The sequence below is a fragment of the Neolamprologus brichardi genome, chromosome 22, assembly GCF_056152115.1.
Source record: "Neolamprologus brichardi isolate AB-2024 chromosome 22, ASM5615211v1, whole genome shotgun sequence".
Classification (NCBI taxonomy): Eukaryota; Metazoa; Chordata; class Actinopteri; order Cichliformes; family Cichlidae; genus Neolamprologus; species Neolamprologus brichardi.
Genome location: NC_142124.1, coordinates 5155009 through 5179549, shown reverse-complemented (window position 1 = coordinate 5179549; position 24541 = coordinate 5155009). Strand labels below are relative to the sequence as shown.

The 24541-nt window shown below is 40.7% G+C and overlaps 2 protein-coding genes across 4 annotated transcripts in view; one reads left to right on the top strand and one right to left on the bottom strand.

The window, feature by feature from the left end:
- Positions 1–24541, bottom strand: part of LOC102781013 (N-formyl peptide receptor 1-like) — a 76462-nt gene that overhangs the window by 5619 nt on the left and 46302 nt on the right. Inside the window, exons 1-2 of one of the 3 annotated variants that reach the window (XM_006804219.2) lie at positions 8541–8676; positions 617–797 (exon numbers count right to left, since the gene is read on the bottom strand). In XM_006804219.2, coding sequence (XP_006804282.2) covers positions 617–790 — 174 coding nt within the window. In that variant the 5' untranslated portion in view covers positions 791–797; positions 8541–8676. Of the gene's footprint in view, positions 1–616; positions 798–4143; positions 4254–8540; positions 8677–24541 lie in introns of those variants that run through there. The other 2 variants (XM_035913588.2, XM_087835404.1) reach the window with 2 other exon arrangements.
- The window catches only part of LOC102777167 (serine/threonine-protein kinase SBK2), a 44145-nt gene continuing 42181 nt past the window's right edge, over positions 22578–24541 (top strand). The window contains exon 1 of the mRNA XM_087834917.1: positions 22578–22595. The gene's annotated coding sequence lies outside the window, so the exon portion shown is untranslated. The remainder of the gene's footprint in view (positions 22596–24541) is intronic.

The window sequence follows — 24541 nt, the reverse complement described above, 5'->3', positions numbered from 1 at the left end:
TAGAGGAGCGGTGCTTCAAAGGATAGTTGCAGATTTCTGTCAGAATCTGCAGATTATGCAGTACAAATAAAATGTTCACGTTGTCTTCCCAACAGTTTCACTGACATCTACACTGGATGGCCAGGAAGCGTTAGCGATGTCTTCTCCGGCGCTGATAATTGGCGTCTGTCTTGTGTCAGTGACGTAAAAGACGGATTTAATGCGACATGACCATCAAACAGCAGTCGCTTTCTGAAACATCAGATATGTATCGGATTCAGTACCACATACGAAAGTGACCCAGATCGGATTTGAAAATATCGGATTTGCGCCGTTCACACTGTCACACCATGATCGGATATGGGTCGCATAGGGTCAAAAAAATCGGATTTGATGCGCTTTCGCCTGCAGTGTGAACGTAGCCAAAGTCACATATCTGTGCCGTCTTCTATCCCAATATGTTATTACCCAAATGTTACTATTATCAATCAATCAATAAATCACACCTTTATTTGTAACGTGCAATGTTACACATACATGTTACCTGCAGTGAAAACCTGTAGTCTTATAGGGAGTTGTAAAATATTAAACTGTAAATATTAAAATATTTCAAATATATGACACAATCCATATCTACCTTAAGTTTGAATCCAGCCACCCAGATCACCACAGAGTTCCCTGTGATGCCGAGTACGACAGTCAGTGTGTACAGGATGATGCTGACATTGTCCATGATGGCATCAATGTCCACCGCCTGGTCATCCTTAGAAGACTTGAGTGTGTTGGTGGGCAGAGACGTATTTGGAAACATTGTGTGGCTGGAAAAGAGAAAACAGAAAAGGGCCAAAATGTCAGGCATGTTACTTATTGTGTAATTCAACCGAAAGACGGGAAGAAAACACAAGAGTCTATATTAAAAAACAAATATAGATTCACAGACTCCACCTATAAGCCAACTTTTTTCTGATTGACGGAGCCTATCTGTATACAGTTAGGCATGAGATCACCATATGACCTCGCTGACATCCTAAAGACTAAAGAGCAGGAAACGTGTTTAGAGCAGGTCCATGGTTTCACATGGCTCTGCAGACCCCCGAGTTTTAGTTTGTTTTTTAGTTTTGGAGCCCTGTTTTATACATCATATTCATACCTATAGGAAATATAGAATAACCAATTAACCTAACCCCAAGCTGGAGTACCTGAGAGTACCCACGCAGACACAAAGAGAACATGCAATGATGCAGATGGTGGATTTAAACCCAGGACATTTTTGCTGTGAGGCAACAGTGCTAATCATGAGCTCACCGTGCTGCTTATGTGTGTATATCTATATATTTTGTCCTTCCACTTTTTTTCAGCTCTGTCTTTATACTTTATAATCCTGTTCTCCTATAGATGGTTTTAAATGTTTAATATTCCTTTTTCTGTTTTACTGTCTTCCTTTTTTTTAGTATTGCCTGTTTGCTTGTCTGTTCACTTCCTGTTTTACTTTGGTTGTTGGTTTTGTTTTTTCTCTTGTTTTCAGTTTATTTCTGTGACTGTCTGTCCCGTTTTCACTCCTGTCTTTTTTAGTCCGTATTCCAGGAAGCAGACTGAACAATCCGAGTTTAATCAGCAACTCTGAGTTTTCAGTTCCACTGCGAGGAAACTGTCCGATAGTCTGAAGATTTAACTCTGAGCTGAGGATAAATCTGTGATGTAATCATTGTTCCCACACTTACTATTTTTATTAACCATGAAGTTGTCAGTGGAACAAACCCACATTTTACTGGGATATCAGGATCAATTTCTGCAGAATAATTCACCTCGCTCTGAACTTTGACAGCGGCAGGAGCAGCAGGAAGGAAGGAAGTTCACAGAGTGTAACGCCGTAACTGACTCAGAGTTGAAGTAAACTCTCTTTCTGGAACACACTAAGGCTCTGCTCTGGTTGGCTCCTGAGTTTTTCCAAACTATTCGTTTAGCTCCTGTGTGTTATATGGATGCCCGTGTTTCCCTTTAACAAAATAAAGGTTTTTGGCTTTTTGGCTGTGTGCTTGTCTCGCTTTACAGTCCTCTCAACACTGCTTATCGTGACACAGGTTACTTGTGTATATACAGAGACAACTGTATTTGAAGTCTTATTAAAGTTGAGCTTGCATGATTATAACGGTATAAGACAGAAAATAATGAAAAGCAGAATAAGACCACTTTAAGTAGACAAATATACATTCATTAGTCTCATAGGTAGATTTTGTGGCATGACAGTCTTAAGTTATACGATGCATGATGCACAAGTTAAACAAACACCTATCAAATATCAGATATGGACATATGGACACTTTTTAATACCCAGCATTCATCAGAAACTGTTATATTACACAGGTGTGGGTATTTTAAACACTGGAAAACAGCCAGTCGGTTTCTTTCGTCGCATAACATACGGGCGGATTATCTGCACAGTCGTGTTTACACTTCTCCATTATTCACATGTAGGTGAAATGTTTCAGAAGCATGTCTTATTTCCTTCCTGAAAATTCTTGGTCAACTAATATTTTAGAGACTTCTCTATATGTGCACTAATGCAGTGCAGTGTTGCTAACTATGTTGCTTACATGCTAAAAATATTTCAGGCACTTCAAACACTTTCCACAAACCTCCCGTGCAAGTGGAAAAAAATCCCCTGACCTGCTCAGAAAACTGCCGAAATGCTACCAAGTGGCTTTTGGGGTGTGTGAAGAGTCTTTATATACTTTGAGATCTCCAGACACCTTACTGCTAGGGATGCAACGATACCAATTTTTTCAAACCGATACGATACCGATACTTGGATCTGAGCACTTGCCGATACCAAGTACAAAAAACGATACTTCTACCACACACACACACACACACAAATACAATGAATTGGAAGACAGGTTTTATTTTATTCTCTGCTGATAAAAAATAAAATCTTAATAAAAATGACCACAAAAAAATTTCAAGTGAAAAATAAGCACTTCTGTTAAATTATTGCAGAGTCTCCACATTGTAATTTAACAAAATATCACTGAACTATTGGCACTGTCTCGAGCTTTCAGAATAATAAATAAACACTTCTGTTTGGAATAAAATAAATACAAATTAGGTTTGAGAATAAAATAAACTTTTAAATTGTTGCAGAGTGTCCATATTGTAAACAAACAAACAAAATAACGAAAGTATTTGGCATTGACGAACAAACTCCCCATCTGCCCGTGGATCATCAGTCCACTGTGCCGTTAAACCAAGGACTGACATTGCGCACACATTGCTTGTCTTTACCTCTTCAGAAAGTTTTGGCACCATTATCTCCCTGATTTTCCACGACTGGCATTGGCTGGTCATCTAGAGCGATAAAATGAGTCGAGCCTCTGTTATTTTAACTGCCCGTGGATTTTCTCTTGATATTTTTCTTCGCTTTTCCAAAACCTGAGTTAAAGTTGGCTGTTCCGGTCCATACTGCTGACATTTTGTTTAGCCTAGCTAAAGCAGACTCCAGTTTCTCTTTTTTATCTGGAGCTGCCAGTCTGACTCGCCTAACCCTGTGCCTGTTTAGGGCGGGATGTCCCCCTAGTGGCCAATCTAAAAAACTACAACAGAAATGACAAGCCACCCTCTGATTAATGAAATAAGTTGGTATCGGTTAACTTTTACGAGTATGAGTACACACACATTTTACAGTATCGGCCCCGGTATCCATATCGGTGCATCCCTACTTACTGCGTACAGTTTTGTCATTTAAACGTTAGAAATGTGTCATTATTAATATTATCTTTAACAGTGGTTATAGGATGTTGCTCCTGGCACAATTTTCAGAAGAGTTACAGATTTACATTTTTCAAAACACTCAATGCACATGTTTAGCCGTCACTCTAGGACAAAGGTCTGATCATGAGAGTTTAAAGGGCCAAAAAAGTCTAAAATCAAAATTATTATGATTCTAATAAGGAGACCAAGTTTCTTTCAGAATAAATGCATGCAACCCTCAAAGACTCGAGTCAGTTTAGAGAAGTTTGATTTAGCTCAGCTATAGTGAAAGTGCCGACAAAACAATCAACAACTGTGGTGGCCACAGCACAAAGCTATGAAGTGCAGCACACGATTAACAAAACCTTACTTGATAAAATGTGTTTCAAGAGGTCATAAATGAAAAAGTGATCTTACCACTGCAAGCGAATACTGTTGAGCTTTAAAGAAAAAGAGCCCAGCTGTCGAGCACAAACATGCTTTCTGCTGTTTAGAGAAGCGAAGCTGCTGCAAGGGGAAATGAGCATGGCACTGCAGTGAGTGCACAGACTACTTCAACCACAGATAAAAACAAAAAACACAGTAAAAACCCTTCCTTGTGTTTGAATATCACTGTAAACCAGATAAACCGCATTTTACATCCCTGCCTAGACTTGTTTATCTTTCAGCTGGTAATGAAATCTTCGTAGGAAGAAATGAGGGTTTCAAAAAATAAATACACTAATTCAGTTTCTGACAAAGTGTGAAAAAAAGCTCAGACTCGCTCTTTCTGTTCTTTAGTTGCAGGACTAAATGATAACCAGAAGTGTTCTTGCATAACCATTATCTTTGTCTACAAATCACTTCAACATTTTATCCTTTTGGACATTTTCATGAAAAATTTAAAGTAATTAAATGGCTCATTTGTCCAGTCCTGGACAGAATCTTGTTTTGTGGGCTCAGAGTGGCTCTGAGGCTGTTTACCCTGAAATTCAACTGTACATTTGTGGTAGATTTGAAGAAATTCCCCTAATGCAGCAATATCTAAAGTGTGGGCTGTGGCCTGACAGGGCCATGATGATAAGAGTGAGTGGGCTGCAAGTGATGAAGTCCTCTCAGTGAACTCTGTCCTCTCACTGACGACGCTACGTCCAGATGAACAAAATCAACTTTCTGAGACTAAACTAAAAAACCTAAAAACAAAAATAGAATTAATGAAGCTAAATTATTCGATTAAAATGTGACAGGACTGTGTAAGACTTGTTTTTGAATTGGCTGGGCTGTCTGAAATATGGGTTACCGTGGGTTAAAAAAAGCTGGTCTGCAGGACAACCAAAAAGCGCAATGGCTCAGTTGTTCACGTAGCATTCTTTTTCAGAGAATTTCCTTTTTGATCAGAAAACCATTTTGTTTATACATTTTCATTAGTAAAAGTGTTAAACTGAAAGTTGGCTACTAATCTGATAACATGCTTGCAGCTGTTCAGCAGAAAGGTGCACGTGATCTTAATACAACACGATTGGTTCCTTTTATGGCTGTAGAGCACGTAAACAGGCTTCTTATATTTCTTTTAAATTAACATTCTTGCTAAAACATTTAAAGGTGAATGGCTGCAATGACCAGATTATAAAGAAAATTTAAAAAAAATACTTCAGACTGTTTTTTACACACATAGGTGACACACAGTTGATGTGGTTTACCAGCAGGAAAGTCAGCAGCCAACCACAGACTTCACAAAACACAAAAGAGATGAAAAGAAGCTCTGAATGTCATTTCCTTTACGTGTCTGAGGCACGCAGACAAAGAGGCAGGCTGTAGAGTAAATAAACTGTAGAAAACATTTAAATAGAATTGAAATCATCAAATCTTTGTGTTTCTACAACTGCAAAAATAAGATCAAACACTGACAGGAAGTGTGAAAATCCTGTTTTGCCTTTTAGATTCACTTTGCTGTAACAAAGTGTTTCCTTACGTTTGCTTTGCGCGACCATCTGATTGAGAGAAATAAACCAGCAGTCTTAAAGCAGCTCTATCGGATGAACTGAAGCTTTTATGGAGTTTTTAGGATATCCCGATAATAATAAATGATTGCATTCTAGAAATAATAGATGCATGAACTAGTCTATTAGCATCACTCTGGGACAGGATGTTTCTGATATGGGAGATGATGAGATAATGTGCAAATGCAGCAAAGAAGATACACGACTTATCAGGACATCTCTGAAAGTGGTTAAAAACATAGATAATGCTGCACATTCGGTTTACAGATGGTTATAAAATGATCGATGGGAACTAATTCACACAAAAATCTCCCCAAGTTTGCAAATTTAACATATGAAAAACTGTAATCACTTTTCTAACATTTAATGGATACAGACTGTTTGTGTGTCATGCTCATTATTCTTGTTTTGATTCACTGTACATGGCACCGTGTCTTTTGAACTAGAAGCTGATCTCCAGCTTGCATGTGAGTGCATGTGCAATACATTTAGGCTTTCAGGAGCTAATGAGCCTTCTATTTGCCTTTAGAGATGGCGAAGCCCTCATTTTGTTAGCACAGTCCCACAGCTGTGTGACAAAGTACCTATTAAAGCTTTTAACTTTGATCCACGGACAGAAACATTACTCTTTTGTTTGGTCAGTTAGTCCACTCCTGCTGTACAGCATGGATTGCAGTGAAACTAAACTCAGTCAGACTTTTGTCCTCATGACAAAACTACAGAATTTGGTACCTTTTCTCTACTGCCAACAGCTTTAAATACAATAAGAGAAGGAACGGGGAGCTTTAATGCAAATGCATCACTACCAAAAAGTAAAAATATAATTTTTTTCTGTAATACTGAAAAGTATCACAATAATGTAGTAAAAATAATTACAGTAATCACATTACAGCCACAAGTCAAACTTTTTTTTTTTTTTGCCTGCAATGAGCTCTTTAATTATCCTCAAGACAGAATCGCTGTTACAATCAGCTGCTTTCCATTTGCCTGCAGCGAGGCAGAAAATGAGAAAGCAGCCTTCAGTTTATGAGGAGTGGAAATGTGAACATTACTTTTATTTTTTCATTGCAGAAATAAAAATTTAAAAAAAAACAAAGCAGCCAGAAAACTGCTGCTTTGAACAAGACAGTAGCTGTTGGCAATCCCCTGCAAAGAAAGCATGCTAACAGGTAAGAACCAGAGTTATGCTAAAGGTGAGTATGCTGACCACATGCATTCATCGGGTAACTAAAGCAGCGATTAACTGTCAGGCTTTGAGCTTGTGCTCATACTTATTTCAGCAGAGGACTCACTGAATGACACACACACACACAAACACACACACAAATATGCTTGTGCTGTGGAGGTAAACACAGACGACACGAGAGCTCTCGATTGACACTGCTCGTTTATTACTTATCACCACACAACTGAACTCTTTTCCCTCCAAAACACAGCAACAACACTTCCTGAGAACTGGGTGTGAGTGGAGCCCTCCAGTGGTCCACCACAGTGCATTCATTATGACAAGGATTTGTTCCAGTTTGTGGGACTGTAGCCTTGAGGTATCTTGTTACCTTATTCGCTTTCACAGGTGCTACAGAAGTAACTGATAGATCAAATGTGTAGAATCAATTCATTTCAAATATATGTTAATTACAAGGAAGTGAAATTGTATGCCATCTTTTATTTGACACACACAAAAATGTGATCATCAGTATGATCATGTATGTGAATGCATACAATAATGCATTTACAGTACTGAATTATTTTGACATTATCACAGAAACAGACAACAGATTTTTTGAGCAGCTTATATCTTTAACAAAAAGAGGGGAACTCTCTGCCCTGTGTCTCTATGTTTAAATTTAACATATAGGGAACCTGAATGTGTGGTTTGTAGAGGTCACAATTACACATGTGCAATATGTGGACATAATCTTAAATGTCTTTTGTGGTAGCCTTCCCTAATAGTATCCTGTATGCAAAAAACAGTCATGGTGAAATTTCATAAAAGGTACTGTCCATGCACAAAAACATTGTGTAATAACTAGAAATCAAGCTGCTGTTTCTGCATGTTATGTTTGAAACACCGGTATTTACCGTAATTCTTGCACGGCTTATAAAATTGGCATATTATCTAAAGCACGCCTCCACAGCAGCCACAATTTGTCATTTGACCTCTTGGGGAAACTAATTGCTCACACCTGATTTACAGCCTCCTCTAATCTGGGTCACTAACTGTGTTTGTGGTGTTGGTAGTTCTGAAGTATTTGTTCTTTTTTTCCACGTACTCTTTCACCCTCCCACAGTCTGAAGACATATACATTCGATCAACTGATAATTAGAAATTGATTGTCAGTGTGAATGTTTATGTATTTGTATTGTCCCTGTGATAGACTGCTGAGTACCCCACCTTTCCCTCATTGACAGCGGAGGAAGGTTACATCCCCAACCCTGCACTGAATTAGTGGTTAATAAAATGAATGGATGTGTTGATAAATGTTCAAAAGTGTTCTGCCTACCAAACCTGTAGCATCTAATGCATCAAATCTTTAATCATTTTCTTTATGAGTGTAGTCTTTAGATTATCATTTAGATTATTACCCCTTTTTAGTCTACTATCAATCACAACCACCACCCTATTGTAAGTTCAGTCAAATATATACAGCTCAAACTCTTAAGGAATTATATAAGGAAACCCTACCTGTTTTTTTCTTTTTAAAAATTTGGATGATGTAAGAAAACACAAAGTGTGTAAAAACTCCACAATACATGTCAAACTTTTGGTCATAAGTGGGAAATATCAAGTAACAATCTCATCTGACAAATCCAGACAACATTCAGAGTCCTTACCTGCAGTTACTGGACTGATCTCTCAGAGCTAAGGTGAGCTGAGGTGAGCTTCAGTCGTTGTGGTCAGAGGCAGAAGTGGAGATGTGTGCTCTGTTATCTGTGTCGCAGTTACTTCAAGTGGTTCTCTTTGTATCATGTCTATCACACGCAGACTTCCTCTCTGTGTTACTGTCATGTGTCTAGCTTTGTCTTCCTTTCCTCATATAGCTGCTTCTCTTTTTCCACACAAACCCACCCTCACGTCGCCTCTCTGTTTGTCAAACACACACACAGCAAAAGCAAAGACACTGAATGACCAACAAATTAATCAGACTTTAGAGCGATTGCTTTCTTCTTCGGCATCGCATTTATTCAAATGGAGTCGCTGACTTTGTGTAGTTACAGCAGAGGGATTCACGCATTGTCATGCATGTTGGAGCCTTTTTATTTTTTATATTTTTGCTGATTTGCATTAAATGTATGCCCAGATTTTAGAGTAGCAATTTATTAAACTGAACCGCAGCCTCCATGTCGTCATGAGGTTACAGCTGTTTCCAGGAAACGGGGCTATTTGGCCTTGAATAGTCATCCCGTAATAGAACGTCACGACAGAAACTGAGACCACAGATGTGGCTGTTGCAACTCACTCCTTTGAAGAAATAATAAAAAACACACACAAAAAAAGAAAGTTAAAGAATTTGTATCAAAATGAAAATGTAACCAAGCTTAAGTAACATGACTGATATACATAAAAAGCTGTGGAACACTGAGTATGGGGAAAGCGCCACATATTACAATAAATGGTGAACTTAAACCTCAACTTTTATTGACAAGAAGTATAAAGAGAAAAAAGCATGATCCTGCAGGTGTCCAGCAGACAGAGAATGCCAATAAACTTATCCTCTGATTGTGTGCAAACAATGTTGATTTAGCACAGGCGAAATTAATGAAACAGGTCAGCAGTAAAACAAAGAACTTCAGTGACTTACAGATTATTAAAAGATAGTGGACAATGAGGCAAGTAAACATTAAAACCCAAAAGCCACACGAGGGACTACGCTTTGAAAAAAAAGGAAGGAAGGAGAAAACAGAAAACACTCAGCAGAGTGTATATAGTCTCTGAAATACAATAACATTTAGGAGAATCATTTCATTCATATGCCTGATCACAATAACAGTTTAAGTACACATTTTGTATTTCACTACATCTTACAGGACTATATTCATCTCAGAGCTGTGTCTATTTTTTATGCCAATTTTAGACAATTTCACATATAAAAAAACAATAACAACAACAACAAAAGAAGAATGATCCATTCATTTTTCTTTTTTAATTTTTTTTTTAGAAAGAGGGGCAATACATATTAATGAACATTTTAACAAATGTAAATATGCCAGATTATAGCCTTGGGCTAATTTCCATCTGCAGACCTTCTGGCAGGTTGGTGTTAAACACAAGTTAGTAAAAACATAAAGAGACACTATTTACAGGTCATGTGACAAGGACAAAAACAGTGATCACATTATACTAGAACAAACAATGACAAGGAGAGTGGACACAGAGGACAGTATAGAGTATGGGATGTAAAATGAACAAATTTTTAAAATGTGAGATTGTATAATTTAAGGTACTGATGTTTCTATATAATATAATAATAATAATAATATAATTTAAACTATTATTTAGATTACTATTAATAATATGCTCACCGGCCACTTCATTAGGTACACCTGTTCGACTGTTTGCATTCAGGTGCGTGTCCATGATAAAGCCATCCTGGAGAAGAAAGGTGATTTAAGTGATTTTGATTGTTTCATGGCTGATTTTCCCACACATCCATCTCTACAGTTTCCAAAGGATGTTCTGAAGAAAATCACTCAAATAACAGTTTGGGGGTAACACGTCAAACGTAGTGTACAGCTGGATTAGAGCAGAAGACCACATCATGTGCCGCTGCAGTCAGCTAACAGTAGGAAACTGATGCATTTTACACAGACTCGCATAACTGGATGTCGGAACAGTGAAAAAACAACACCTCTCAATTTCTGCTGTGACGTTTGAATGGTAAGGCCACAATTTGGCGTAAAAACATGGTAGCATGGCTCCATTGTTGCCTCCATGGTGATGGCAGTGGTGACGTTAGAAATATTGTCTTGGCACATTTGGGCCCCTTAGTCCTAACTGAGAATTATTTAAATTGCACAGCCTACCTGAGTGCTGTCAGTCCCTTTATGGCAACAGTGTAACCATCTTCTGACTGCTTCCAGCAGGATAATGTGCCACAACGCTCAGATCATCTCAGACCGGTTTTGTGAACATGACACTAGATCTCAATCCAACAGAGTACCTTTGGGATGAGATTCCCATCATGGAAACATCCACCAGCTCAACTATAATAAAATGCCCCATGTATTGCACAGCATTCATTTTTTCAGGGCAGAGAGTGGTACTCATTTATCCAATTTTTTTGAACTATTCATCTTTTTTGATCATTTAAATTTGTTAAATTTAAATTTGTTTTGGTGGTTACATATTTTTGTGTGTGAACTCTTTCTTGCCTCTTCACACAAAATTTAAAAAAAAAAAAAAATTGTAACTTCTTTTAAACTGTCTTTAAAAGCCCATAAAAGGAAACAGTCAAAGGACAGGTGTTGAGTAAAAACGTCTGGTTTGAAGGTTCCTAAAATACCAGTGAAGCAGTGCATTAAGAGAGCAAGTGTGACTTTCTGTGTGAATAAAACATAAGTACAAGTTTTCACAAAGTTGAGGCAGGGATAGTGCTCAGCCTTGTGTGCACAGCGAGAGCAAAGTTATACAGTGGGGCAAAAAAGTATTTAGTCAGCCACCGATTGTGCAAGTTCCCCCACTTAAAATGATGACAGAGGTCAGGAATTTGCACCAGAGGTACACTTCAACTGTGAGAGACAGAATGTGAAAAAAAAAAATCCATGAATTCACATGGTAGGATTTGTAAAGAATTTATTCGTAAATCAGGGTGGAAAATAAGTATTTGGTCAATAACAAAAATACAACTCAATACTTTGTAACATAACCTTTGTTGGCAATAACAGAGGTCAAACGTTTACTATAGGTCTTTACCAGGTTTGCACACACAGTAGCTGGTATTTTGGCCCATTCCTCCATGCAGATCTTCTCAAGAGCAGTGATGTTTTGGGGCTGTCGCCGAGCAACACGGACTTTCAACTCCCGCCACAGATTTTCTATGGGGTTGAGGTCTGGAGACTGGCTAGGCCACTCCAGGACTTTCAAATGCTTCTTACGGAGCCACTCCTTTGTTGCCCGGGCGGTGTGTTTTGGATCATTGTCATGTTGGAAGACCCAGCCTCGTTTCATCTTCAAAGTTCTCACTGATGGAAGGAGGTTTTGGCTCAAAATCTCACGATACTTGGCCCCATTCATTCTGTCCTTAACACGGATCAGTCGTCCTGTCCCCTTGGCAGAAAAACAGCCCCATAGCATGATGTTTCCACCCCCATGCTTCACAGTAGGTATGGTGTTCTTGGGATGCAACTCAGTATTCTTCTTCCTCCAAACACGACGAGTTGAGTTTATACCAAAAAGTTCTACTTTGGTTTCATCTGACCACATGACATTCTCCCAATCCTCTGCTGTATCATCCATGTGCTCTCTGGCAAACTTCAGACGGGCCTGGACATGCACTGGCTTCAGCAGCGGAACACGTCTGGCACTGCGGGATTTGATTCCCTGCCGCTGTAGTGTGTTACTGATGGTGACCTTTGTTACTTTGGTCCCAGCTCTCTGCAGGTCATTCACCAGGTCCCCCCGTGTGGTTCTGGGATCTTTGCTCACCGTTCTCATGATCATTTTGACCCCACGGGATGAGATCTTGCGTGGAGCCCCAGATCGAGGGAGATTATCAGTGGTCTTGTATGTCTTCCATTTTCTGATGATTGCTCCCACAGTTGATTTTTTCACACCAAGCTGCTTGCCTATTGTAGATTCACTCTTCCCAGTCTGGTGCAGGTCTACAATTCTTTTCCTGGTGTCCTTCGAAAGCTCTTTGGTCTTGGCCATGGCGGAGTTTGGAGTCTGACTGGTTGAGGCTGTGGACAGGTGTCTTTTATACAGATGATGAGGTCAAACAGGTGCCATTCATACAGGTAACGAGTGGGGGACAGAAAAGCTTCTTACAGAAGACGTTACAGGTCTGTGAGAGCCAGGGATTTTCCTTGTTTGAGGTGACCAAATACTTATTTTCCACCCTGATTTACGAATAAATTCTTTACAAATCCTACCATGTGAATTCATGGATTTTTTTTTCACATTCTGTCTCTCACAGTTGAAGTGTACCTCTGGTGCAAATTACTGACCTCTGTCATCATTTTAAGTGGGGGAACTTGCACAATCGGTGGCTGACTAAATACTTTTTTGCCCCACTGTATTGGTGAAGACCTAAAGAGATGCTAAAGAAACTAAGCTAAATATGCTTTTGTTGTAAGAAACAAGGAGAAATGTTCTGTCAATAGTCCACAAGCAGTAAAGCTTAAGGTATACAAAACACTCGTAATCTCTAAAATAAGAGGGAAATGTAATTAATTTCTCTGAAAAATCCACTTTTTAATTAGAGACAATAAACACTGCACTGTGATATTTACAGTGTGACTTATTAATTTAATTTTTGTTTGGATTTAGAATTAAGTTTTTTGAAACAGCAAACTGAAACATTTATTCAGGTTTGGGTATTTCTCCTTCCCTCCATTCCACTGCTTTTGAGAAATATCTGTATATGAAATCACTTCCTGTTTTTTTTCCCCTGTCCTATGAGCCAATCAGGTCACGCTAGAGTTCATGACACCATCAAGTTGCAAAATGTCTACCACTGTAGACTTTATGATTCAGCAGTTTGTAGAACTCTCTTTATAAGTAAAAACTATTATTCGTTTCTCAAACCACGGTGGACTTATTTAGGTGCAGGTTTGTGAGTATTTTTTACAGCTGCGTTTTCTCTGAGCACCGAAGGATCTGTCCTCAGGATTAATCTTCAGAGAAGTGAAGATGTGCAAACACACACCTGAATGCTCCACACCAGCAAACTGAAAAAGCCTCATGCATTTATAGGAGTGCTCATACTTGCTGATGTTCAGGGACTCAAACGCCTTTGATTAGCAGCTCCTGACCGACCTAACTCCAATGAAAACAGTAAGGTTGTGTTCGGTTTTTACCCTGACTGTCCTGTAATCACATCACTGCATTTGTATGACCTATGAATTATACAGACACTAGAAATAGTAAAGTATATTTTAACTAAAACTGACCTGAAAAACATTAAATGACAGGGTACAAAACTTATTTCTCAAAAACTTGAAATGCTCTGGAAAAACTTTTAAAAAGCAGAATATAATAACAAAATATTTAAAAACACAATTAAAATCTGATTTTGGAAGAGAGTTGTACAAATGATTTATATCACATGCTAAACATTTATGAATTTATTTCTTTTTGAGCAACACACCAAAAACATTCAGAGCAGGGTTAAGTATTAAGAGTGAAGAGCAACTGTTGCAATTCTGATATGACAGCTCAGAGTGTCATATGCTGCTGCTAAGGGCTAAAGCCTTTTTAGAATTTGCAGGAGTGTTTGAGTTAGTGTGAATGATAAAATATGCATCCATTAAATTGCCTGGCAGCTTACATTAAAACAACACTTTGAACTATTTTCCCACCTGGTCACCTTTGTGTCTGTGAACACCTGTGTGGATCAACACTTGTATTCAAAAGGTTTCTCCATGTAACGGTCTGCTAGAGGGTGTGGGGAGCCATAGCCCCGTCCCCCAGGGCATGAAGCAGGCATGGAGGAGATCCAGCCCTCAGACATCAAGAGGCCCCAGAGTGCGAGAGCCCAAGGAGGACCATCGGAGGGGCAACCGTGCCACCCTCCTGGGAAGAGCTGAGGAGAGCCCCAAACGAGGGGTCACCTAGCAGCCACGGAGCAGAAGCCAGAGGGGCTGCAGTGACGTGCCCGCGGGCTCTGCTAGCAGCCAGCCACACCAGAGTGGACTGAGCCGGCCCAGAGGCCTGATGGCCCAGAGGCCTGATGGCCCAGAGGCCTGATGGCCCCACCCTCCGGAAGGGGCCCAACCGAGCCACAGATGCCAGGCCCTGCCAAGTAGCCACGGAGAGTGAGCTGGTACATGCCTGAGCGCCCAGCCCCAGACACCAAGAACTACCAACGCACCGGCGTCTGAGGGCATCAGCCACCGGCAGGGAGTGAGGGGAGATAGGCCTCCATACCTTGGAGGGCCTGAGATGTTCCCAGAAGGGTGGAGTCTAAGACCTGACCTGACATATAGACAGAGACGAACAGGCACACACAGACACAAATGTGCATTCTGACGCCCATATACACATATACAAATATTCGGTGAAAAAAAAATAAATGAGGAAGCTCTTTTTACAACATGTCTTTATTTTTGCTTACTTTTTGTTTTTCAGCCTTACACAACTTCTCTGTCTCAAGTTTTTGAAATATTTAGATGATTTTTGTTTCATCCAATTCAAAATGAGGTGACATTAAAAAATAATAAATGGAATTTTTCAGTCCATACACGTATAATATCTGTATATACTTAGCTTATAACTGTAGAACACTCAGAACACACTAAGTTTAGGTTTAATAATCAATTTGTGTTGTGTGTAAAGGTTTCCGTTTGTGTGTGTGTTTCTGAATTGTTGGCTGTATCCCAATTCAGGGTCTGCAGCCTTAAAGGCCGCATTTTAAGGCCGATTACGACGAAGGCTGTCCCAATTCGAAGGCTGCTCGAAATGCGGCCCTCAAATGCGTCCTTCATTTCCCTGAATTTTAAGGACGTGGCGATGTAGACTTCGTGGCCCAACATATCCCAGAATGCATAGCGCGGCGGTGGGTGTGGATAATTTTGCAGAAAAAAACAGCGGATGAGGGGCGCCCGAAGAGTAAACTTTAAGTAAGTACTGAATATTATGTCACTTATTTATGTGCAAATGTTTAATAACGAAGAACATTAAAACATTACTGTTGGCCACATGTCGGCAAAGTTATGTGACATTAGTGACGTTTGTACTAACTTGGTTTTAAAGCCTTTACTTTAAAATATACGCCGTTCAATAGCTGAGCTTAATCAAAGAATGATCAAAGCTCATGTAGAAACCAACAAACAAATGAACAAAAGATTTTCTCCTTCATTTCTGTCAAACAAAGCTGTATGAAACGTTTCCAGCTGTTAGTATCATGGTTGCTAGGCAACCTGGGCAGCGCGACGGAGGCTAGACCGTCCCATTTCACAAGCCTCGCACTTCCGGCCTTAGCGGTCTTTAAGTACGCGGCCCTTGAGGATCGTTGAGGCTGCGTACTTTAAGGCTGCAGACCCTGAATTGGGATACAGCCGTTGTGCATGTGTCTGCCAGTGTGGTGTGGAAATATTCTTCATGCAGCTTATCCTTGCATTTAGGCATGACTCCAAGGTTTGTGCTGCCCTCTAGTGGTACATAGTGTTGTAGTTTTTGTGGGTCGTCATTTTTCACACGGCAGTTATTCAAACGCAGTTACTCACACGGATCTGATCAAAACAACCTGCTGAAGTTCAAACTGAGCATCAGAATGAGGAGTAAATGTGATTTGAGTGGCTTTGAATGTGACGTAGTTGGTTAAAACTGCTGATCTACTGTGATTTCTCCACATCCATCTCTACAATTTACACAGGACGGTCTGAGAAAGACAAAAGCGAGCCTTCAGTGAGCGGCGTTCTCTTAGTGAAAATGCCTCACTGATGTCAGAGGTCAGAGGAGAAAGTCTGGGTCACCAGACTGACTCTAACTGACAGGATGGCAACATCAAAGTCATTCAAATAACCACTCATTACAGCCGAGGTATATAGAAGAGCATCTCTGAACACCCAACATGTCAACATGTGTACAGATGGACTACAGCAGAAGATTACACCACATGCCAGCTAAGTGTAGGAAACTCAGGCTGAATGACAGATGTTTGGAAAAACAACACTTCCTTCCGATTTCTGCAGTGACATTTAGAAAGTAAAGTCACAATGTGGTGACTTAGTCCCAACTGAGAATTTCACAGCCTACCCCTATCTGTCCCTTTATCTGTGCCCATCTTCTGAGTCTGCTTCCAGCAGGATAATGCACCAAGTAACAAAGCTCAGATCACCTCAAATCTGTTTCTTGAACATAACAATGAGTTCACGGTCACCAGATCTCAATCCATCAGAGAACCTTTAGGGTGAGATTCCTGTAATGGATGTTCAACTAAACTGCAGCAACTGTGTGATGCTGTCATGTCAATATATACCAGAATCTCTGAGTAATGTTTCTAGCAGTTTTAGGATATCCATCCTACAACTAGTTTTGGGAATAAATAATTTTCAGTGCCTCAATAATGCCATGCTTTTTTATTAATAAGTGTTATAAAGTTATATAGTGTAGTATTAAGCTGACTTAACTGTGTCCTTGGGGAGTAGAAGGCTGCAGACTCTCACTCTCACTTGCCTGGGAAAAGTGTAGATAAGAGGGGACTATCTCAAGTGGAAAGTTACGGAGACACTGTTGTTTAGACTAGAATGAGACAGCTTCTGTAATAAAAATGTCAGGGACACATCACCATTTTGAGATTCGCAGCAGCGTGTCATGCAGGACACATCTCCCTTCTGGAAGTAATGTGAAAGAGAAAGAGTTAAATGGTCTCCTGAGCAGTGTTTTGTCTTCCATCGGATGCCTCTGAGGTGAAGTGTTGATATTAACACCATCAAGGTGCAACTAATGAAGTGGCCAGTGAGTCTGATTGGTCATTTATTTGCTATGTAATACCAAATCTTAACATTCAAAAAAATTATGGCATTACAAACTATAAACTCCATATTTTATTTCTGTAGCAAACTCGAAATCCTTTCAGTAATTTAGGAGCTACATGGATGTTCTCCTCCCTGCTGACACAAGGGGGCAGCATTGAGCCATCTGCAGCATCCCAGAGACCATGAACCATGCGCAGGTAAGAGGAGTTTACCTGTCCCGAAGAAAGAAAGGTGCTGACATCAGCATTTAAATAACTAATGATAATAAACAGCACATTTAAAAATACACTGTTCAAAGAAAAAAAATAAAATAAAGGGAACACAAAAATAAGACATTGCAGATCTGAATGAATTAAATATTCTTATTCTTTACAAAGTTGAATGTGCTGTCAACAAAAATCATACAAATATTATCAATAAAAATACAATTTAGCAACCCAGGGAGGATGTAATGTCCTTAAAACAAGTCGAAATGAGGCACAGTTGTGGGTGTGGCCTCCACGTGCCTCTATGACCTCCCTACACCGCCTCGGCATGCTTCTGATGAGGTGGCGAATGCTCTCCTGAGGGATCTCCTCCCAGACCTGGACTAAAGCATCCGCCAAGTCCTGGACAGTCTGTGGTGCAACGTGGTGGATGGAGTGAGACATGATGTCCCAGATGTGCTCAGGATTCAGGTGTGAGTAACGTTGAGCCAGTCCACAGCATCAGTGCCTTTGTCTTGCAGGAACTGCTGACACACTCCAGCCACATGAGGTCTTGCATTGTCTTGCATAAGGGCCAACCGCACAAGCATATGGTCTCACAAGGGGTCTGAGGATCTCATCTCGGTACCTAATGGCAGTTAGGCTACCTCTGGCGAGCACATGGAGGGATTTGCGCCCCCCCGAAAGAAACCCCACCCCACACCATTACTGACCCACCACCCACCAGGCAGCAGAGCGTTCTCCACGGCGTCTCCAGACTCACGTCTGTCACATGTGCTCAGTGTGAACCTGTTTTCATCTGTGAGGAGCACAGGGCACCAGTGGAAAAGTTGCCAATCTTGGCGTTCTCTGGCAAATGCCAAACTTCCTGCACGATGTTGGGCTGTAAGCACAACCCCCACCTGTGGACGTCAGGCCCTCATGGTACCTTCATGGAGTCTGTTTCTGACCGTTTGAGCAGACACATGCACATTTGTGGCTTGCTGGAGGTCATTTTGCAGGCCTCTGACAGTGCTCCTCCTGTTCCTCCTTGCACAAACGCAGAGGTAGCGGTCCTGCGGCTGGGTTGTTGCCCTCCTACGGCCTCCTCCACGTCTCCTGATGCACTGGCCTGTCTCCTGCTAGCGCCTCCATGCTCTGGACACTACACTGACAGACACAGCAAACCTTGCCACGGCTCGCATTGATGTGACATCCTGGTTGAGCTGCACTACCTGAGCCACTTGTGTGGGTTATAGACTGCGTCTCATCCTACCACTAAAGTGAAATCACCGCCAGCACTCAAAAGTGACCAAAACATTAGCTAGAAATCATAGGTACTGAGAAGTGGTCTGTGGTCACCACCTGCAGAATCACTCCTTTATTGGGGATGTTTTGCTAATTCCCTATAATTTCCACCTATTGTCTATTCCATTTGCACAACAGCATGTGAAATTGATTGTACAACAGTGTTGCTTCCTAAGTGGGCAGTCTGATTTCACAGAAGTGTGACTGACTTGGAGTTACATTGTGTTGTTTAAGCGTTCCCTTTATGGTTTTGAGCAGTGTGGATTAAAAACCCGTCTTCTGCTGACACATCTGTTTATGCTGCACCTACCCAGATGATGCTTATTAGGAATTAACAGTGTAAACAAAAATGTTATATACATACATTGCTTTGTATGTAAGAACCCAAAAGAGTCATATAAATCTGTGGTACAGTGGCTAAGAATCTATCCAAGCCTGTAATGCTACTTTTAAGTTTTTCCTGTATTTATTCACCTTCTACATTTGTTTATTTGGCAGCGAGCTATGACTAACTTTTAAGATTTAAGTACTACTGCCATGAACTATATATGACAGATCTCTATATCTACAAGATCTGTCAACAAAAACAGTCTTCATAACCTTTACTGCGTAACTGGGAATTCATCACTGTCGACGATTTAGCCATTAAAGTAACCCTTTTGTTCATTCATAAATGTGCTGACACAGTTTCTTCCTTTACATCTTCTTCTTCCTTTTTCTTTCCACTTGAATAATGAGCACATACACAGAGATTTATTGTCCATAACACTGAGGAACGTGTTAGACACAATAAAATACAGTTTGGGAAAACAAGCGACTTGTTTCAACACGGGACTTTTTGGCCGCGTCGGAAGCATTTCTTTAATTAGTCAGCTTCTCAGTGCTGTGATGAAACCACAGTGGGCATGGCTGCGGGCACGCACAGGGTGCCATTGTTATTGTGGTGCAAGCAGGTGTGTGTGTGATTTCCAGCGTCTGCAGTTACAGACATGAAGGAAAACTTCTCATTAATCTGCAACTTTACAATAAAATGGTAAATGGCCTGTATTTGTATAGCACTTTACTTAGTCCCTAAGGACCACAAAGTGCTTTACGCTACATTCAGATTATACTGCATTGCTACACTTATGTAATTATGTGTATTTGTCCATTCATTCATCCTCTTCCACTTATCTTTTTCCGGGTTGCAAGGGGGGGCTGGAGCCTATCCCAGCTACCACTGGGCGAGAGGCAGGATAAACCCTGGACAGATCATCAGTCTGTCACAGGGCTAACACATGGAGACAAACATTTTGCAGTGATAGAGTGAATTCTGCTTTAGTTACGTCTGAAAGTAACTCAAATCTGTCTCCCAGAAGACAAAGTTTGGGAGATTTTGGAAAGTATTTTTGTCATGGTCCTGGGTCGGTGAACCAGCGCTTTAAGTTTATTATTATCATTTTCTAGTTTATTATTATGATGATTATTATTGTTTGACTTCTCTTCGGTCTGCCTCTGAGTCTGCGTCTGTATCTCTGTCTGTCTATGGTGTCACCCCGTCTGTTTGTGAATCTGTCTGTTCAGTTCAGCGTCTTGTCTGGTTCGCTGTGTCTGAGTTTCCTGTGTTATTGTGAAGGTCTGTGTCTTATGTGAGTGTGCTCAGTTTCCCCTGTCTCGTCAGCTATGATTTCTCCCAGGTGTGTTCCCCTCCTGTCTCTCATCCCTTGATTACTGCCGTCTGTGTATTTAAGCCCTGTGTTTCTCTGGGTCAGTGTCACGTCGTACCCTCGACTAGCTGTGTGTTCTGCGTCCATGTTTCTAGTGTTTAGTCACCTGCTCCAGTTTAGTGTTTCTTTTCTAGTGTTTCAGTTCCTCTGTTACGATCTTTGTTTGTCTTTTAGTGGGTTTATTTAGTACGAGGTTTCTCCCAGCAATAAAGCTGCGCTTTAAGTCTTACTTCCGAGTTCTGCATTTCTGCCTGCCACACAGCCAACCATGACAATTTTAAAGACTTTAACCCAAGCATGTCTCTGGACTGTGGGAAGAAACCGTCCAAACTTCCAGCAGCCACTTTCCAAAAAGTAAAAAACAGCAAACATTCCCACAATGAGTATTTTTTTGTGTAAATGTTTTTAAAGACTCTGGCGGTACAACTTCTTTTACAATTATGAAGCCCTCCAGTGATTTTTTTTTTACACTTTTATCTTTTTTACAAGTTTTGGGAAATTCAGAGGAAATTGTTTAAAGCCAGAGAGAGCTGTGTGAAAGAATGTCACCCAGACTTCAGACTACACATTTGAAATGCTAAAAAACAAGATCTGTGGTTATAGAGCTGAGGGTGTAGACCTCATAGTGCATGCACCGCTATACATATGTGAAGAGGACAGCTGCATCATGGGTAATGAAGATAGCAGGTTATGTTGAGGATGACAAATGTTACAAGGATGCCTCCTCTGCCTGTTCTCCTGATTGTATTATCTCAAAACCTCAAAAATCGTTAAACCAGCTCATCGCTGGTCCAACAGTGTTGAGTCTAACGTCTTTTTTCTTAACATCAGTTCACAGGCATGAGTCATCAGATGTTTAAAAGTGCTTAAACTGCTCCATTTCTCTACAGCATGGAGATACTGACATTTTATTGCTGTTCTCCTCCAGATGTTCTAGTTCTCTTTCTGCAGGCCTCAATCTGAAATGCTGCTTTTAAGATAATAACCCCTTAAGATCTGCACCTGGTACAGAGACAACAAAGAAAGATGTGTTTCACATCCATACATCTTCTGCTTTATCCATCTCAGCGGGTGCTGAAGCCTCCCCCAGCTGTTATGGACCGAGACAGGTCACCAGTCTCTCTCAGGGTAACACAACCATCCCTGCTCACTTTTACAACTACAGCCAAGAATCACTAATTAACCTGTCATTTCTTCTGCCCACCTGTGATTCTCTCTGTTCTCTACATTCTTCTTACGTGTCAGCTCGAAACAAGCCTGTATCCCCTTTGGGAAATATCCGGAAACCTACCTGCCATCAGCTTTGTCTTCCCCAGCCAGAGACCACCTCACATTGAACCCTAAAGAAAAGAAAATCCCTGAACTTGGTCTTTCTTAATGCATCAATTCTAGTTCAGATCATACAATTAATAATTTCTCATATTTCTTAACCAAAACCTTAAAGAGTGAAGGAAAAAAAATGCTGCTGACCTACAGTGTTTCCCCTCAGCCTGTACCTATATCTGCTGTATAAACAGTGTTGGGGAGTAACGGAATACATGTACCGCCGTTACGTATTTAAAATACAAAATATGAGTAACTGTATTCCGTTACAGTTACCGTTTAAAAAGGTGGTATTTAGAATACAGTTACTTTGTTGAAATAAATGGATTACACGGCGGTACTTCCCTGTTTCATATTGTGGCGGGTCAGGACTGTTTGGGTTTTGTTTGACAGCTACGTTCTGTTGTTCCAGGCGGCAGCGTTACGGTTGCCATGGTTACAGGGTGACGCTCTCTCTGCGTGTTTCCTGGGTGAGAGAGCGCCTGTTGTTGTTGTTGTGCTAAGCTAATAGGCAGAATGCTACAGGTATAGCTCTAAAGAATGTAGCATCATAGGCAGTGTAGTCCGTGCTGCAGGGAGAATGGACTGCCATACACGTTATGTGTCTGTGAGCGAGGGAGGGAGAAAAAGGAAAAGTACGAGCTGTCATCGAGCAAAAACGGGAGCTGGAAGCATGTAAATATAATAATAACCACTGCAGCCAAGAAGAGAGCCTGACGAGCCCAGTTGTAAGTAAGCTATTAAGACTAGACTGTACACCGTGTTCGTGTTTTCCTCCAAAAACAATAAGTTCTGTTGGAGCAGCCTTTCAACGCCTCTCTCTGTCTCTAGCTAGCAAAGTTGACCCAGACAACAAAGTAAAGCTAGTTTTCAGCTACGAGCCCGACACGAACCCACCGTATTAGCCAGAGGTCCCTTTACTACGGTTCGGAGCCGCGGACCTTCAGTAACAGTAATAAATCACAGCAATAGTACATTCATGTAGTTGTAAACAGCATGATAATATATTAAGTAATCCAAAGTATTCAGAATACGTTACTCTCATTGAGTAACGTAACGGAATACGTTACAGAATACATTTTGGGGCATGTATTCTGTATTCTGTAATGGAATACATGTTAAAAGTAACCTTCCCAACACTGTGTATTAATTTTAAAATCTTACGTCGCCGCGTTCTGAAAGTTTTGGCATGCACAAGATTTTCAGAAAACTTAACCTCTTCATGTAAAGGTCATTGAAATTCGAGCTTGCTCGGCATTTCTGGTAGAAGCACCAGCTGTATCAATTTAAAGCTCCGGTGTTGCCTCGCTCTCAAGGGACCCAGCAGGGTGACGACATTACCCCATCAGCCTTTTACGACTGAGGGGTTAAAAAAATTGGTAAAAACCATTCAAGAAGAATGTTGGCTTATATCTGTGTGAAGCTCAAAGCCTGAGAGGATTAATGAAGTTCACCGTTTGTCTCTAGAGGTTTGCACTTTTGTGAGCTCCATCATCGTAGTGCTCAGGCTACAGTCATCTCTGCTTTGAAATTGCACAATTGGATTTCGTGGCTGATGAGTCACAGACAGTCACTGAATCAGTGAACTTCATGAACACTAATAATTGACAAAACCATGACTGGTGATTCACCAGTTAGTGATGTCGGGAGTCTCCTGTATCTGAGACAGACAAAAAACCTACAGTAAATTACACAAACCAGCAGTAAGACCTGTGTTTTAAGACTCTTTGATTTTTGACAATGAAACGAGTTGATGAGTTGAGGTGAAATACACCCCAATATTACCTCACTGCACCCAAATATCATTTCAGGGTTCAGTTGTAACAAGTCCCTGCGTTTGTGTAATTTAGATTGATAGCGGCAGGAAAAGTAGGCACGTGTGTGATGGACACGATCAAAGCAGCACAGTTTGACCCAAAATCAAAGCTGAGATTCGCATTTTGCAGTGCGTGTCAGTACCTGCAGAGCGTCTCTGCATAGCAGCAATTGCGTGCCGTTGCTACATGTCTATATCGAGTGGATTTTTGAAACAAGAAGCTAGATTCATGTACGATAACGTGACCAGACTGTTGGTGAAGTCAACATCTTGCCAAAAAGAAATGTAGATGCTACAGTTTCAGGCAAACTCATTCATGTGCTACATGCTGATCTTAGTAATATTAGACAAGAATACAAAATTTAAAAAAGCAAAAGATTTTTTTACGGTCCATCTGAGTTTTAATTTATTCTTGTTTTACTGTCCTACTGTTGGTGGGGTGGACATATTGGACAAAGCTGCCAGGTAGGTGGAGGTTCATGGACGTAGTGAAGGAGGACATGCAGAAGGTTGATGTTACAGAAGAGATTCTTAGGAGAGGATGAGATGGAGGAAGATGATGTGGCCTAATGGGAGCAGCTGAAAGAAAACGTTGGTCAAGGTTTTGAGTTCCTGCTTTAGGTTTATGGTTGTTCTAGTGATGTTTCACTTTCTAGTGATGCATTTTGGTAACGTGGATCTGAAGAAAAGTATCGCTCCCACGCCTCCGTATCATGGTGACAGTGTAGCATTGGCGCTCCACCGCCGCTGCTTTTGTACTGCCCTTCCCAGGGTCCGGTTGGCGGGTCGGTCGGGTCTTTCTCCGACCGACCGGGCGCAGTGTTGTAACACTTAAGGTATACACAAGACAACACACAA